This window comes from Gossypium arboreum, chromosome 5 (genome assembly GCF_025698485.1).
Source record: "Gossypium arboreum isolate Shixiya-1 chromosome 5, ASM2569848v2, whole genome shotgun sequence".
In the NCBI taxonomy this organism is placed as follows: domain Eukaryota; kingdom Viridiplantae; phylum Streptophyta; class Magnoliopsida; order Malvales; family Malvaceae; genus Gossypium; species Gossypium arboreum.
The window spans coordinates 19,991,432-20,009,030 of record NC_069074.1 but is presented as its reverse complement, the minus strand read 5'-3'; the positions used below and the strand labels follow the sequence as shown (position 1 = coordinate 20,009,030).

Genomic DNA, 17,599 nt, shown 5'->3' with positions numbered 1-17,599 from the left:
GAAACTAGAAATTTTTGAGGGGCTAAAATTAAATTGTATTTTTTTCGATAGTAAAAATATAATAACCTATATCTTTATAATTTTTAAAGGATTAAATCAAATTTTAATATTTTAAGGAATCAAAGTATAATTTTACCATTATAAATTTAAAATTTTAAATACTCTAAAGAGAAATTTCCATTTTATTCCCTTGAATTTGCCACTGTTTGTCAATGAGTCATTGGCTTGTTGGTTAAGATGGAGGCCTTGAGTCTTGAGACTTTTTTTGCGTAATTGTAAAGTGTGAATATTTATCCCACATTGTGTGATTTTTGTCCGATTCATCGTACTTTCTACTAAATTAATTTGATTGGATATATATTTATACTATAATTGTAATTCTCTTTGATATATATATATATATACTATGACTGGTGTTTAATGCACGCTCTCCTTTTTACCTTCTAGTGTGAATGTTTTTTTACTCTCCTTTTTTTCAATGGTTGATTCCTTTGATTTTTGGCTTCCAATTCTGTGATTCCGTCTCGTTCTTTTTATGATCTTCTACTCTCAAAGAGTTTAAGAATTTATAGAGAGTAATTTTTTTAGGCAGGCATTCATCATAAGCACAATAGGAATAAATTTCGGACCCGGACAACCTTTGATGGAGAATAAGGCTGCTTCATTGTTTCTCTTAAAAGAAAAAAAAAAGAACTTTATATTTCGTTTTTATTTTTTATGCTTAATGAGGTAAAGATTTTATACATTTTTTACTACCTAATTTACACTATTCTTTAATCCAAATCCAAATTCAAATTCTAAATACCAACTCCCTAAAGGATTTTACAGTCCTTATCTGACAACCAAAAATTAAAAAAATAGCCCTAAAATTACATATTGAACAGGCATCAGCCTCATCAACAACGTATTTATACTGGACGAATTAGAAAAAAAATGACCCACAGAAGTAAAGCGAAATATCCCTAAACCCTTCAGGACGCAAGATGCAAGAACCAGACAGGGAAAAAAACCATATCTGCTATCTTCTTTTGCATATACGACCACCAACAATGTAACAAGGGTATCGAAATCCCCTATACCAGTTGCTCACCCCCTCAACCTAATTTCAGTTTAGGTGGAAATGCTGTGGAGATTAAGAGCAAAAATAGTTTCGATTCACAGAATTTGGCTGAAGTAGTGGGCTGAAGGGTTCTTTTTGCAGTAAATTTTGCGTGTTTTAAGGATAAGGTTTAAGGACGAACTGAGAAGTATCAGTCAGGCTAAGAACATTTCTATCAATGAATAATTTAGTATTTCTCTTTTTCAGATCAAGGATTTGGGATCATGATATCTACTTCCTTTAGTTGAATTTAGAAAAAAAATTCATACTAGGATTTGATTCTCAAGGGTCAATTGATTGCTTCCTTCCTATTGGGAAGGAGCCCAATTAAGTATTTGTTTTCAATTAAGAGCTCAATTTATTATTAAATTACTTAGAAGACTTTTCATTACATGAAGCATCTTTTATTAAAAAAAATTAATCAAGCCAGTGATGTTTCGTTACCAAACCAATTAAACTCGTTTAACAAAACAAATAAATAGAAAAGGCAAGAGAAAAAATACTAACCAAAACATGGTAGCAATAAACTAATTTGATGCAATTATTGTACAACCTAAAATGTAATAGAAAGACTACCTGCAAAGAGGGTCTCAACAAAGGAAAGACTCAACAATGTGATGAATCGTTAACGAGCCTCTACTTCCAAGGCAGATTTAAATGGAACAACGGTGGCAAATTTAAAACTGCCAGAGCAATTACAGTAGCCAATATGCGACTGTACAGCATATAAAAATGTACTAATTCAGCGTTAGCCTAGCCCCTTATACCCTCATAACAGGATCTCCATATGCATCTTATGTATATATGTAGCCTTATCTACAAGATGACTCTGATCACTGCTTCCCATCTTTAACTAAATCCAAACCCTTCATTGGCCTCATGAATTGCGAGTAGCAATCTCTCTTCTAGATGTTCCTTAGATGGGTATTCGGGCAAATCCAATTGATTGAAACTGCAATAATCATGAAGTATAATGCTCCTTGTTAAGGAAGAAGGATCTAAAGCTGAAAATTGCAAAGCAAATGACAGAAAACTCGCAGAAAAGATAAAATCATTAAGTAGCAGAATTAACCAAATACATAGAATTACCAGGTATGAGCAGAAGGCAAGTGATCAGGGCTGCCATATGCTTTGTGTATCTGAAACTTATGAGAACCTGAAATTCCTTGAAGTGCACTAAAGCCTTCTAATGGCACCTGTGAAATTATATCGAGCAATGACTGAGATTTGAGACTGGTTATGAATCAAAAGCTACTACTATTATTGTTGTTATTATTTTTATACAAAGGAGGCTGCGGTTTGGAAATAAGAGAATGAATTGCAGATGGTTGCATGAATCAATCAGCAGCTAAGCTAAGCTCGGTTTATCTTAGTGAACTAATATAGAGCTATGCCACATGCTAGAAGAGTTAAACAGCTACAAAATTTCACATTAAATCGAAACCTGTTTATCCTATCTGAACCTTAGTTCAAGCATTTAATAACTTAATTTGTGTTGAACTGTAGATAACAACCTGAAATGCTAACTTTCAGGCGTTGAATTACCTTTGAGGTGCCTGTCACAAACTGTAGAAGCCGAGCTTTATCCTCCTTGCTGAACCCCTGAACAACCTCCCAAAACCACTGAATAACAGGCGATGCTGCACTATAACCAGAGTACTCCGTATTTGCCCTCATGTCATCCACTAGGAGAGAGTTATTGAGATCATGTCATATTAAAATAATGGTAGGCAAAATAAAGCATTCTATCATCAAGTAATTAACATTTAAATAAATTGGTTTATAAACACTTACGATCAATATCAGGAAGACCACTTATCAGTAACTCCAGCTCCTTGTCATTAAAAACAGAAATTAATTCCCTAGGAACTAATTCATTGAATCCTTCCAAAAATGCATTTATTTGAGGACGAATAGCTGTTGTCAGACGATGCTCAACAACCAAGTCAACGTATTGGTGTTTATTCTCCTCAGTAACTTTAATGTTCCGACCACCAGGGATCAGCTCATAGTCAGTCACCTGCACCATATTTCATAGAATATAAATCATAAATTTATAACCACAAAAGAGAGGTCACCACAAAGGGTTTCTTGAAAAGATAAATGAAAACCCTTACCTGTCCCCTTTCATACAATATCAGCTTCTCCTCATCAGCATCAATGCTAAAAGTAAGGCCCAGGACATCACTAATATCATTCTGGAGAAACAAATAAGGGAAGGAGAAAAAAAGAAATGCAAAACAATTATCTAATGGACTGAGAACGATAATAGCTAACAAACTAAAAGCTCCCTCCCTCTCCCTCATAAGAAAAAAAGAGGAAACGATAAACAGAAAAAAGACAGACCTCAAGCATCCACTTTAGGTTTTTGAAATAATCAGGATCAATTGCTTCAATGTCATGATAAGTAACTTTCGCCCCCAAGATATGCTTGTAGAAAGATCGAGTGAAGTGGACATCCAAGAGTTGCCCATCAAAAAGTGCTTTGCCAACCTTTAAAATTTTGATTAGGAAGTGAAGAAAAGTCAGACCCAAATGAAAAAGAGGAGTTGCATACTTTGCTTTTAGAAAAATGAAAATTACTTTATTCAAAAAATAAATCAATCCAATAAAAGCAACCAGAGAAGTACTCACAACTCGCCCAACAAATTTGAAGTATGAAAGATGCTCTGTTTGGTAGACTGAGTTCGGGTTAGGCTGGAATGTGGACTCATTACCCACAGTAGTGAAAAGCAAAGCTCCTTTGTCAAATATAACCCTGGACAAGAGCTGATACCATTCCTTTGTAAGCCCACCCGCATCAATACCTTCCTCTCCTTGGAAGTGAACAGTTAATCTCCCCTTCAAATCTTGAGTTGTCCGCATCCGCAGTTGGTTATATGAATCCTCAAGAATGTAAGCCCTTCTAACTGATATTCTCAGAGGACTGTGATGATTATCATGTTGATGCTTTATTTTAGACCTGAAGTGAGCACGTTTATTATCAAAATCAACAAAGCGGGGAACTTTCAGCATGAGTGAAAATGACTTCTCAAGCAGCCCAGGGTTTTGGCGGATAAAAGCATTTAGCAACTTCCGATGTTTCTCAGAGAACTTCACAAAGGCAACATGTTTTTCATCAAATTTTGAGACAGTTTTCTGCTGGCTAGAAGATGTGCTGGCATCCTCAGCATCGAAAAGTGTAGCCATGCTAAAATCTTGACCAGAACTTGGCTGTGCAGGATGTAACTTCTCACACATCACGAGAAAAGATTCAATATATGGTAAGATGTTTTGAGTGCCTGCAGGAAGGGGGGGTGTTACACCAGAATGAGTCGTGGTGGTTCTCGAAGGAGCTAATAAATCTGGTGCAGAATCTGAATAGCTCTCTATTTTGCTTATGCAAGTACTCAACTCTGTCCACAAAGGTTCTAAGGCGGCATTAATGTCCAACACCTTAGAAAGAGCAGTAGAACGCTCTATTTCAGGAAGCGGTTGCAGATCCTTCTCTCTCTCAGTTATTGAAGAAACAAGAGAACTCAGTGCCTGTAAGACCCTTAAAATTGCAGCTCCATCAGAAGATATTGAGCTGAGTAAAGCTTTCAAAGCTTCTCCAAACATCCGTAACTCATCCATGGCAGATTTAATCAGATTTTGTACAGCATCTGCTAGCTCAGAAATAAACAGATGACAGTGGCTCGGAGCAATTGCAACCAACTTCTTCATTACCTCAGCAACCAGGCCATATGCATTATCTGACAATCTGGGAGGGGAACAGAACATCAGACTGAGCAAATGGGAAAAAAGCACTAAATCATATTGAAATTTGACAGTGGAAAGATAATAAACGTAGCAAGTGCAAAATCCATAATTTCACAGGTCACAGAAAATGAAAAAAGAGGACCCTTCTTCAATTGAAGCATAATAAAGAAACAGAGGAAACACGAACTTCTCATTGAGGAAACTGCTAAAACCAATACATTGTTAGACATATAACTTACCCTTCCCGTGCAAGCAATGAGCATAAAAGTCGGAGCTCCACTTGTGGGAGATTGGTCAGCACACTGAGCGGATCACATTCATTACTTGAATCAGATGTTGAAGGTATGGAGCAGTCAACAGCCTTCAATTGTGATTCAACATCAGAAGGAGCCTTCTCCGCACGGGTGTCAGCATCAGACAATGAAATTTGTGAAGCAGGTACTTGTTCAGAAGAAGATGCTTTCAATTTCTCAGATGAAAGGGACTTCCTTTCCACATGGTCAACAATGACATCCAACAAGTTAAGCAGCTGGGGCAAAAACCAGAAATGAGCAAACTAAACAAAAAGACATAAAATTGCTTTACATATTTATAATAGGGTTGTCACATGTTACCTGTTCAAGATGGGCTATACTTCTCAAGTACAGGGGTTGATTGAGAAGGCTCAGAAGCAACGCAATAGAACTGAATCCTTCCAGCTGCACCTCATTCATCAAAGCTTTTCCACGTGTCTGATCAATATTCCTTTGCTCTTGTAAGATGGGAAGAGGCAATCTGAACTGAAGTAAAATCTTCGCAACATATGGATGGTTTCGAGCCAAGTAAGTGAGAGTTTCAAGCACTCGCCTAGACACCAAAGGAGGAACTCCTACAAAGAAAAGGATAAAACAGAAGAAAATCACTTCAAACTTGAATGCTACAAGTCAGATGATGACCAAACTATAAAACTATATATATTTAGCTGATGAAAAATGAAAGGGAAGCAAAATAGGTAGAGACAAAAAATGAAAAAGTTCTTAAGATAAGCCATATTGAATCACTAGGGATTGTGAATTCTTCTGTTCCAAATCTTACCATCAAAATGTTGAGGACGAGAATACATAACATTATTCTGGCAACCGTGAAGCCTGTAAGGAGGTTCAATTGCATTTGAATAATTGACAGGCTTTCTTGTATCAAGTATCAGCATGTCCATCAAGATTATAACTAGCGCTTTTCTTGTTTCATTATGAGCACATAAATTCAAGAGCAGCTTCTGCAACGAACCTTTATAGAGTGGCTGCAGGTTTTACCGTGTTAATGCATAGATCAAAATCAAGAACCAAAAGGAAAAATTAACCTGCTAAGGGAACACCTGAACTATGCGAAGTATCCGAACCATTGCTTGAAGAGCTTCTGTGCCAACCAGAGGCGCTCCTTCAGCTTCAATTAGCTTAGCAGTAACAGATCTGCGGGACACAATAGTTCCTGCCATTCTGTCCAGGCTGGATCTAACACCTTCGCCTCTCCTAGAAGATTCACCTCTGCGATTCCTAGGATACATTCCAAACAAGCTACGATTATGATAGCGATGTGCAAATCTCTCGCGCAACATGTTCGCCTCCGCAACAAGTGCAGGAGTGAGATTAGCAAGAATAGCATCAGATGATGTTAGGAGAACCTGAGGATAAAAAATAGCAAAAAGAAAATGTTTAGGCACACTCGACTTACAACTTAAAATTGAACCACAAAATAACAAAAATTATACCTCTTCTCGCAAATCTGAAGGAAATGTTGCAATTATTGAGACCGTGTCCATTTCAACTGGTTGCCCTTCAAGTTCGTGAGATTGATGAAGCCTTTGCGCTTGCTGTTGTGCTAGGACTTCAGCTCTAATATCTGGGGGAAGGGCTGCAAGAAATTCTGGATCTATATCTCCAGAATTCTGTTGTTCAGAATTTGAAGGCTGTGCCACTTGACCCTGCTGAGCTGAAAGAACTTCAGCACGCAATTCCTCAGGGAGAGCTTCTAAAAATGCAGGGTCAATTGATCCAGAACCAGCATCGCTATTTATCTGCTGCTCTGCAGCTGGACCATCTTGATCTGCCTCCCGACTTGAGTTCTCTGAAACCTCAGTGACACTATGAAGCGGGGCATCTCTCCCACTATTCACAATACCAACATTTGTTCTTCTTGCACGAGCAGCCTGTGGTTCAGGAGTTCTATCAGAAGATCCATGTCTCTCTCCACCTTCATCATGGCCATCTGCACTTCCAATCTCAACATCAAGGCTCCGAAGGCTTTCCCCTAAAGTAGCCCCACTACCACTACTTTCTTGGCTCACTGCTTCAACATCTCGAGCAGCTGCATCATTTTGCTCAAATTGCATTTCAACAGATTGTGAATGTACACTTGATGCATCTGTGCCTTGTAGAGGATCACTTACTGCAGGTCTCCTATCAGCATTGAGAGAGCTACCAATTGCTTCGGAAGATAGACATGCATTAGCATTTTCATTATAAACATTGCTTTCTGCAGGATTCTCAGGCGTTGTACCAGTCCCTGGTTCCTGCAACCGACTACCTTCAACCTCGTTCTGAGGTTCCACTACTGATGTCTTCTGATCAGGAGATTTCTCAGGGCCTGGTCGCCTCAATTGGGAGACAAGCAATTCTTCAAGACCTTGTGGTACAGTAGCCACACTTGACCCACTGCTTTGCTGGCTCTCATCAACCCACAAATTCAAACGATGGCTGTGACGCCCATTCCTAAGAGACCGGAAAATAGTATCCAAGCGTGTTGAGGTGCTATCATAGTTTCTGTCTGCGAGAATCATATCATGGGCATTTTCTGAACAGGAACAAAGTAAAGAATAAAGTGTTGTTAAAATTAGAGATGCACATAAGTACAAAATTAATAAGCATTAATTCGTAAATTACAACAAAGCTCAAAAAAAGTCGCAGAAAATAACCTGATTGCCTTGGAGAGGCTGATTGTAGTGATGAAGGGCCCAATAAAAGAGGATGCCTCGAGGGGGTTGAATTCTCACCACTCCGCCCCAAAAGACTGTAAATGGATGTGGTGCGTCCTTGTCGCCTGGAACCAAAAACTTCAATTGGCATTACACGAAGAGTTTCATCAGCAAAATTGTGGTCTCTGCCGAAAACCTCAATTCGATCAAACATATCCATTCCATTGGTACCCTCCTCCAACCGCAGAATAACACCACCCTCATCATCGCCATCGTCATCATCATCACCATCATCCTCCAACACTTCGTCATCAAACTCATCATCATCAATCTCATGGTCATCTTGATCTGTGTCTGGATGAGACAGGTGGTGTACATCATCATCCTCCAAATCGTTATGGTCATCATCATCATCGTCTTCATCCCCATCATCTCCGGACATCTCCTCATCCTCATCCTCATCCTCATCCTCATCCTCATCAAGGTTTTCTTGCTCATGTGGCTGGATTTCAAAATGGATCCCCACATTGTCTACATTTTCAAGAGCCCTTGCATCCTCTGAGGTTTCTTGCATATAATCATCCTCTGCAGCAGGAGCAAAACTCCCATCAAGATCCTGGTCATGTTCCATATCATCTGTAACAGCTTCAGAACCACCATAGTTTTGGACTCGGTTGAAAGATTCAATTCGGTCAGCTGCAACTGCATCATTGGACTGCGATGCCATTTCCATGGACTGTGATGCATCAACAATATTATCTGTTCTCCCAGTTTGATTACGATCAGCAGGTTTGACTGAACTCTCACCTTTAATAGCAGAAGAATCAACAGAATGAACATGCTCCTTGGTTACAAGTTCCAAAGCTTTGATGAGCCCTGTGATAGCTTTAGGTGACTCAGCATGATCCAAATCCAAAACTTCAAGGGTGCGTGTTAACGACGCAATCAAACCAACATCTATAAAAGTGGCAGAAGCTTCTGCCGAGATGCATGAACCAGTTGGGGTACGAGCAACTAGTATATCATTTAGCAAATCAACAAAATGCTGCATATCACCCCTTGGTGGTCTGAAACCAGGGCAGGAATCAACGAAGTTATTGAAAATACAATTGATCTCTGTGAAGACTCTCCTCTTTGCCTCTGCAGAACGCACACAAGATGCAACCAGGAATTGACTAGCTCTGGTTGCCAGTTTATGCCTCCAGTCACCATCAGTTTTCCTTTCCTTCTTTGAATTCTGTGAATATGGGATAAACCTGTGAAGAATGTGGTGAAATATTCCACCACCGGTTAAACCAGTTGAGCCCTTTTGATGAGGGGCCCTAGAGCTACCAATTTCACCATCTCTGCGAAGCAGCACATGAACAGATGCTGCGTACATTAACAGGATCTCTGTCAAAAGCTTAAAGATGAATACCATCTTTGCAAGTGAGGCAGACACATCTTGGCTAGAAACTTCATTCTCCAAAGACAAAGAAGCAATGGCTTTTCCTTTACCCTTAATGGCAGCAACATCAATTTCCATATCAGTTGATGGTGAAGCATCACCATGCACCTTCATGTTAATATCTTCTGTCAAGGGAGGTATAAAAGAAACAACCAAGTCCAAAAGAAGCTCAATCACATTTACAAAGCTCTGGGGAGATTTTCTATGCATTTTAACAGACTTTGAATTTAAATCATTAAATTTTCCATGTCCAATCCCAGGACCTGCAGAATTCACATTACACAAATTACCCTTTCCATCAATTTGCTGTGATTTATCTTTTTCTGATCCTTTTTCCTTCTCTTTTGATTTATCCTTGTCACGGTCTTTAATCAAAACAACATAAGGTCTGTCACCAACCATCTCAACTAGACAGACAGACTTAACAGCCTGCATAAATATCACTGGATCACGAGAAACAACAGAACTTAGGTTGACCAGGAAATTGCGTGGGCTAACCCTTCCATTCGAATGCCTGTTAGCCATAGCCACAAGATTGTGCTTTATCTCAGCTTCCATCGCGTGCTGCAAGGTTTGAGGATCTTCAAGGACATGGCGGATAATAGTAGCAGCAACATTGTCAAACCCAGGGAAGAGACTACTTGTCGGCAATGAAAGAAGTGAACTTACACCCCCAACATCAAGAAAACAAACAGCAAGAGAATGGGTTCTAGTAAGAGTAGAACACAGCTGCAGGACAGCATGCACTGTTTCAGATGGAAACTGGTTCCTTATACAGCCACAAGCAATCTCAATCAGTCTCTTTTGCTCATGGATATCTATATTTCTTGGAGATCCAAATGAAGAATGCAGCTTACTTTTCTTATCCTCATCAATACTGACAGATATCTGTTGGCTACTAAGATTATCCCCTTTTAACTGCTCAATAATTTCAGAATCTAATTTTTTATCCACCTGAAGAAGCCTATCAAGAGCAAGGAAAGCAGTTGTTACCCACTTTGGAACTTGTGGTTTCTCCTTATCTACTAAGCCAGAGTCCCATTCTGAAAGTAAATCAGTCACAAGTTTTACCAGTCCAGTCTTTGAGGCAATTTCCCGTGCCCCCACATCCTCTTGAAGAATTAAAGCAAGAAGATGGAAAAGAGCAGACAGCAGCGAATTGTTTCTGCTAACAGAAGCAGAACTAGAATCTCTCACTTGGTCAAGAATGAAATTAATGACACTGGACCTATATTGACCATCATTTTGGGAGCACATCAACACAAGAAGATCTCTAACTGGGAACGCTAGAGGTTCCTTCATCTGAAGCAGCTTTGTACATGTCGACAACAACTCCTCAATAGGGGGAAGTTGGGCCATCTCTTCTTCCAGTTGTTGGCTACTGTCAATTGTAACATCTACATTTGTGTCAGTTTCAGAGTTCCCAAGAGACATGGCAAGTGCACGGGCAAGTTCATCATCCTCTTGGATTTCCTCTGAATGGGAGAATAACCACTCCATTGCTAACTCCACACTGTTAGATCCAACTTGTCTCAAAGCCTCTTCGGCCCTGGACCTTGAAAATCCCATCTCTACAATTGTTGCTATGGCTGTTTCATTTGGAGGGGGTCCAGTAACACGGGCATTATTACCACTGGAAATATTTTTCACTTCAACACCAGAGTAAATGTGCCTAATGATAGATATAATCGTAGTGATGAAATCATAACTGCAATTGGTAAACTGTGGGTCTGCCCAAACTGGAAGGACTGCCTTAAGCACCATGGATTGAAGCACCTTCACAAAAGTTTCAGGATCCCTTGGGAAAGGGACATCTCCACTCAGAAGTGGTTGCACGAGCAGGTGTTTGGTAAATGGAGACAAAATAAAAGAAGATGTCACAAGGTGATCCATAAGTTTACCATAGCTAGCCAATGGACCATAAATCCATGCATGATCTCCATCTTCCTTTTCATCCTGCTTTACATTACCATCATCCGTATCCATTGGAGATGCTGGTGCCCTATTAACTGCAAATAGTAATTGACTGGTAGCTTCAAAAGTTGTCAAAACAGATTTAACAACTCCACGACCATATAAGCAATTTAGCATTATAGCATTGCAGGAATCGGGCCTGTCCAGAAGAATGCTGTCAATGAAATCAATAACCTTACCAAAGTAGCGACATTTTGTCGATATGGATGCTTCTGAGCCTGAAGATTTAACATGACCTACAAAGTTCATGTGATCCAATGCAATAGAGGCAAAAATAGAAGCAACCAATTTTGATGCAAGGGAAGCATTGACAGTATCATCCCGACGACGCGATGGAAGTAACATCACTTTTCCTACCTCTTGAAATAAATGGGTAATGTGGAAGGAAAGTGACCTCACCATGTCACAGCAAGAGGTGTGATTGGATCTCTTTCTGTCATGTTCCTTTTTACTGACAGATCCAGAAGCATCAGATGAAGTAGAATGATTGGCTCCAAAACGCACATTCGAACCATCAATGCGCAATCTCCGTTGAAAGCCGGTAGCACGGCCAAGGTCACGATAAAGGTTTATGAGGTCGAAGAACTGGGATTCAATACTCCATCCTGGTGTCCTCCTCCTTAATAATGGATCAAGGAAATGTCTAAAGGAGTTCATCCTTTGCTCTTCAGTATCGGTAGCACTAGAACCCTGTTGTGACTCAGGCTCAGCAGAACTAGCACTCACACCATCATCCTCAATTTCAACCTTGGCATCTTCAAGGAGAGCAATCTGCCACAAAATTTCACGATGGACACGACCAATATCTTCCAGAACATCTTTGCTGCCATTTCCAAATTCTGCAAGCAACGCACTAACCCAGCGGTTATCTTTGGAAGCAGCAAGAAATAGAAGGAACTCAATGAGGAAAAGGGGAGAAAAGATTCCATCATCAGGCATCACACTAGGATCCAGTAAAAAGGACCCTGAAACTGTACTAAATCCAGTCAAAGCTTTCTTTAAATGTTCCCTAAGAGAAGAACAGAATGCGCGGGCAAGAGGAGCAGAGTGATGCTGGGTGAACCCTTTAAAAACCACGGTGCTATGTAAAGCAATTGACATCCCCTCTGATGACTGTACAATACTGGGCCTTAAAAGAAGCTTCAGTAAAGCCTCAATTCCTGATTTCTCCACAAACAGGCGACATGTTTCAGAATTCTCTGTTCTATGAAGCAGAACCATCAGATGCAAGATGCTCAATTGGAGAAACTGCTCATCACTAATTCCATCAGTTACAGATTCCAGTTCACCAACAGGACAACAATGCTCTTCATTTCCTTTGTCTTCAGAATCAGTTTCCATTGCAGTACTCCCATTAACTTTTTCAACAAATAATGATGTGGAACAGGTACTGTTGTCTCCAAAGGAAGCAATTTTATTTACAATCTCAATTATTATATCAACACCACTGCTTCTCAATGAAGATACATGACGCAGAAGCTCTTCAACCGCATTAGCCAAAGGAACAATTCCTTCATTCATTGAAAGCACATACTTCTTGCTGGTGAAGATGTCAACCAAAAATCGCAATGCTGATGTTTCTTTCACGGCCTCCAAGCCTTTGGCATTAAGACAAATGGCACTAAGGCCATTTGGAATACATGTTATAGCCTTTGAAGATGGAAGCACTCCGGATAAGACAGAAGATAAAAAGGCATCTGGAAGACCAAGTTCAACAAGTGCAGCAAGACAAGTTGGATCCTTATGGATAATTTCACTCATAACAGTCACAGCTGAGTAGTAAATATCCCCTCCAAATTTTTCAGCATTGTCATATATGAGTGAGAGCATCCGGGGCAGAGAACTGTCATGTGGATTCTGTACTCTGGCAGAATTTGCAGGGGCATATGTAGGAGAACCAAGAGCTTTCAAAAGCACCTTGATAAGCCTCTTCTGGGAATGCAACTGATCATCATTGTATCTTGAGCATTCACCAATGACAACCGAATTATCATTTCCACCAGACATACCAATAATTCTATGCACTTCTATCTGTAGTCTCTGAGACAAAAGCTCCACCCCACCCAGTTCTCTAAGCAATGACACAGCTGAACTACTGTAATGCATGAGCTTTTGTAGAGCTTTTACAGCCAAATACACAAGATGCATATGATTTGGGTCAGAATCCTCCAAAAGAGGTAAAAAGGTTGGAACCATTCCTGACCCTCTAATATTACTCCCTGAAGCAGAGGATGACACAATATGAAGCAGATAGAACTGAAGAAGAGCCTCAATAAAAGCAAGAGATGATGAATCACTAGAACCTTTCAGTGACAGAACTGCCTTCTGAAGCACATTCAGGAGAATCATCCGATTTCCTACAGTAAAACTAATACTTGATCCACTCAAAATTCGTGCCCGGTCATGAGATGCTGAATATGCAGCTAACTGAGCCCCTAATGCAAGCATCGCAAGTGTTCTAATAGTTCCAGGAATCGTTTCCTCAGAGCGTACTATTCTGATCAATTCATTTGTATACTCTGGCTCATTTGCAAAAAATGATGCCAGCTCATCATTAGCATCATTAGACTGAACAAGCACAATAAATGCAAGAAGGCAAATCCTGCTGTACAGCCTGCATATCTTGGGTGACCGAAAGGCATGTGCATATCTAATTCTTGTTAGCAATGAAAACCGGAGCTCAGTCGGTATGTTGTACTGCTCAATACATTGCTTCATTATTAAAAGATCGTCCTCCTTCTGCAAATGTAAATCTGGCATGTGAATGACTCTTGAAGTAGAACTTGCATTCCCACTGCTTTCTTCATTACCTTGAGCATTGGGCCCGTGCAATTCAAAATAAATGCTAGACCCAATTCGGTGTTGAGACTTGTCATGGTCATTTTCCATGTCAGATGGAAATAAACTAAGCCCTTCATCATTTGTTTTCTCATTTGCCAAAACGCATGAATATAGACCCAAGCCCTCCTCCTTGCTCCCCCATCCCTGAGAAAGAGAAAGCAGATAGCTGTTTACTGAGACACATCCAATCAGTTTACCACTCCCGTGGACCTTAGATGGGTTTATTTTAACAAGAGCAGAAAGAGTCTCCAGGGTAGCTATGAGAACTTCAGGATCAGTGGATGAAAGCAGGAACTTGAAATTCTGAAAGGCAAATGTGAGAGTTATATTAGGAAAAAAAAAAGTATAGGAGAAGAACATAGAGCATCCATAAGTTAACAAGTTGCTAGGACCTAAACATGTTTGCAATCACCATCGTTAAAATAATTTATGGCATCATCTCAGCATACCTCCAAACCATCAAATGAACTTTTGTTGTGGCAATTCTCCAATATCATTTGCATAACTCGTAGTATTTGAAGAACTGAATGCTTTGGAAATGGACTATCATCTTCTAGAATTTTTTCTGATAAGAGAAGATCATTCCTACAAGACACGTAAGTCTTGAAATATGTATCAAAATGAAGAAATAGTGGCCTCCAATGATGAAAATTCCCCTGAATTAAAAGCAACAAGTGAGCGAAAGAACCAAGAAAGGAGGCAATCAAAGAGGAATAAGTAGAGCAAAAATCACCTTACTATACTCCCATCGAAAGCCTGAAAGAGGTATTGCTATATCCTGTAAAGGACTCTGGATCACTTTATCAATAAATGCTTTAATTTGAGGAGGCTGCAAGTGACAGTGCATGTTAGATATATTTCCCAGAACAAAAAGAGAACATACGTAGACAGAAATTTTCTGGACATTCAGTCAAGCTATTGAAACCAGTATATACTCCCATGGCAATCAGTAAACATACATCAATGTATATGCATAAGTTCCCTAAAGCATGTTTGGGAGTTTATGTTGGATCTTAATTACCTAAAGAAAGATGAGAATAACCAAATATGAGTAATGAAAGCAATAAATAATATTGGAAAGAAAATCTAAAAGAAATTTGAAAGCATAAAACTAATTCCAAAATTTGAGGCTCAATAATTGAAGGTCAAAAGAGCAAGAATAATAATTCCATGGGAATGCAAAACATCATCTCTTGCTCATTACATTAAAGCTAGCCAAGTATTGACTAGCTGGCACATCATAATTATCCATAAAACTATGTTTAAAATGAAATTTATGTAGTGTTCTTGTAAAATATGCCTAGACGTGAACCTAGATGACTTCCAAAAATTTCACACATAAAATAAAAGAGAACTATAAAACTCTTCTAATACTTCCACAATTATGTAGAAAGATAAAATAGATGCTCTCAAGGATATTCATATAAGCACTTTGCTAAAGGTCTAAAAGTCATACCAAGCAACAATTAATTGAGAGTAGAGAATGCCATCTTATAAAAGCTATTAATAGTATCGCAGAACAGGACATGCATACTGATTGCAGATGTATTCACACAGACATCCAATTACAAGCACCGGCAGTAAACACATGATAACAAATATTCTAAAAGTAGAAAGTAGGAAAAGAACTAGCATTGATCAGTTTGAAGTGCCTAAATTCTAGGCTTAAATGGCATTCCAAGAACTCCAATAAAAGAAACCAAAATGTCCTCTATAACCTTGGACAAAATATTTCATTCATTTATTGAAATTAAAGAAACTAAGTTATCAGCATATAAGCCCGGAAACATCTAGAACCATACAGAAAATTTCATACCTAGGCAAAATAACACAGAATGCACAATTTAGCAATTTACTAACATTATTTTTTATTCTAAAATGAAAAATATAGTGTAAAAAAATATCATAACATCCTAAGACAACTATCCACAATAAACTTACATGCTTCAATTTTCTAGTCCAGCATTATTTAAATAAATAAATAACTCTCTAAAACCTCCAGGATTCTTACTTGGTATGAATTATGAGAAGTAAAGGTGCATAATCCTGTCAGAGAAACAACATGAACCATAACAACTGACACCAACTATTGCCCTTACTGTTAGAGAAAACATTTGCAAATACGGAATGCTTACTCCAATGCACATTCTTAAGCAGGTAGAACAGAAAACATGTCATAAACAATATAAGGTCTTCAGCTTTAAGACATTGTACTAATTTTTTTTAAATATGCAGATAACAAATTCGTGACTACAACTAATAATGTAAGAATCAATTCGTTCTTAAAGCATTAATATCTCTCAGTTAACCGCCATATAGTGGCAGCAATCAATAGTAACAAACAAACAATCAATTATATTAACAACTAATAATAACATAGAAAACATAAAGGAACAAGCACAGCATTAAAATAGCAATCACTCCGAGAAAGGAGTACGAAAAAAGAGAGAGATTCCGATAAACCCTAATTAGACAGCATTTTCTCAGGAAACCTAAAAGAAAAAATAAAGAAAAAGAAACTTACGGGCTCAGAATCGAGTTTAATAGAAGGACCGATGTCAGTTTCACCAGACAAAAGCTGGCGAAGCCTCGAAGGCAAAGTCGATCTTATATTCGCCATCTCACCTCTACTCCTCTACTTCCAACTACTAAAAATACGAAACAATTTTTTTTTTAAAGCGAGAACATATGTTTTAGAAATCGAAAAAAAAAAACAAAACAGATCAGATATAAATTACATAAAAAATAGACATACTGAAAAGTCTAAAAAGAAAGAAAAGAGAGAAAACCTCTGAAAGGCGAGAGAGAGCGATTAGCGATGAATGCTTACACATCCAAAGTAGGCAGCATGAAACCAAAGAAGACTGATTCTCAAAGAGAGATTTATGAAAATGAAAGAAAGAAAGAGAAAAGAAAACCCCAAAAGCGAATAGAAATGGAGGTTTGATGAGAGAGTGGTGCTTGGTTTAAGTGTTTGTTTGATTTTTGGCGTTTTATACAATTTTGAGTTCTCTGAGGAATTTTCACATAATATTTTAACAAGGAAATCAATAGTAAAGGGGGAGGGGGGGTGTTCAATAAATAGGGGAAAAAAGGTTAAGGGCCTCTTAAAAGAGGAGTGAAATGAAAGTAAATGAAGCATGAAACAGTTAAAAAATATGTGTACATTTGCGGGTGTGTTAAGAGACCTACGACGACTACACCGCCACGGACTCCAGAGGTCGTTTTGAAACTATTTTTTCTTTTTTATTTTCATTTATTGTTTTTTTACTCTTTTTTAATAATAAATAAATGATTGTTTTTCAAAGGTATCAGTGTAGTTTTTTTATGATCTCCAAAAATATCTCCCAATTTGAGAAAAAATCCAGTTTTTGGCGATTCATAGTTACATACTACTATTCCTTCTTTCTAATTTTTTGTTCATTTTATTTTAATATTGACCAGAAAAATATTATTTTAAACATTATCTTTGTAAATTGCGTTTTTAAAATTTGATTTCAAGGTGTTTAAGAAATAACTGAAAGATTCACATCAACTAATTAATATT

The 17,599-nt window shown here is 38.4% G+C and overlaps 1 protein-coding gene across 2 annotated transcripts; it reads right to left on the bottom strand.

The window, feature by feature from the left end:
* Nucleotides 1–1,599: 1,599 nt before the first annotated feature.
* Nucleotides 1,600–17,279, bottom strand: LOC108451788 (E3 ubiquitin-protein ligase UPL2-like). 2 transcript variants are annotated; one of them, XM_017749470.2, is made up of 17 exons: nt 16,842–17,279; nt 16,577–16,697; nt 14,786–14,881; nt 14,502–14,708; nt 7,791–14,355; nt 6,588–7,669; nt 6,195–6,500; nt 5,915–6,119; nt 5,455–5,708; nt 5,080–5,369; nt 3,734–4,841; nt 3,446–3,592; nt 3,217–3,297; nt 2,894–3,119; nt 2,645–2,784; nt 2,189–2,295; nt 1,600–2,051 (listed from the first exon to the last, which is right to left on the bottom strand). In XM_017749470.2, the coding sequence occupies exons 2-17, from the start codon at nt 16,670–16,672 to the stop codon at nt 1,949–1,951; spliced, it is 11,013 nt and encodes a 3,670-aa protein (XP_017604959.1). In that variant the 5' UTR covers nt 16,673–16,697; nt 16,842–17,279; the 3' UTR covers nt 1,600–1,948. The 2 variants fall into 2 exon arrangements, with proteins under 2 accessions (XP_017604959.1, XP_017604958.1); XM_017749469.2 differs by having other exon boundaries at nt 16,577–16,700; nt 16,842–17,278.
* Nucleotides 17,280–17,599: the final 320 nt, after the last annotated feature.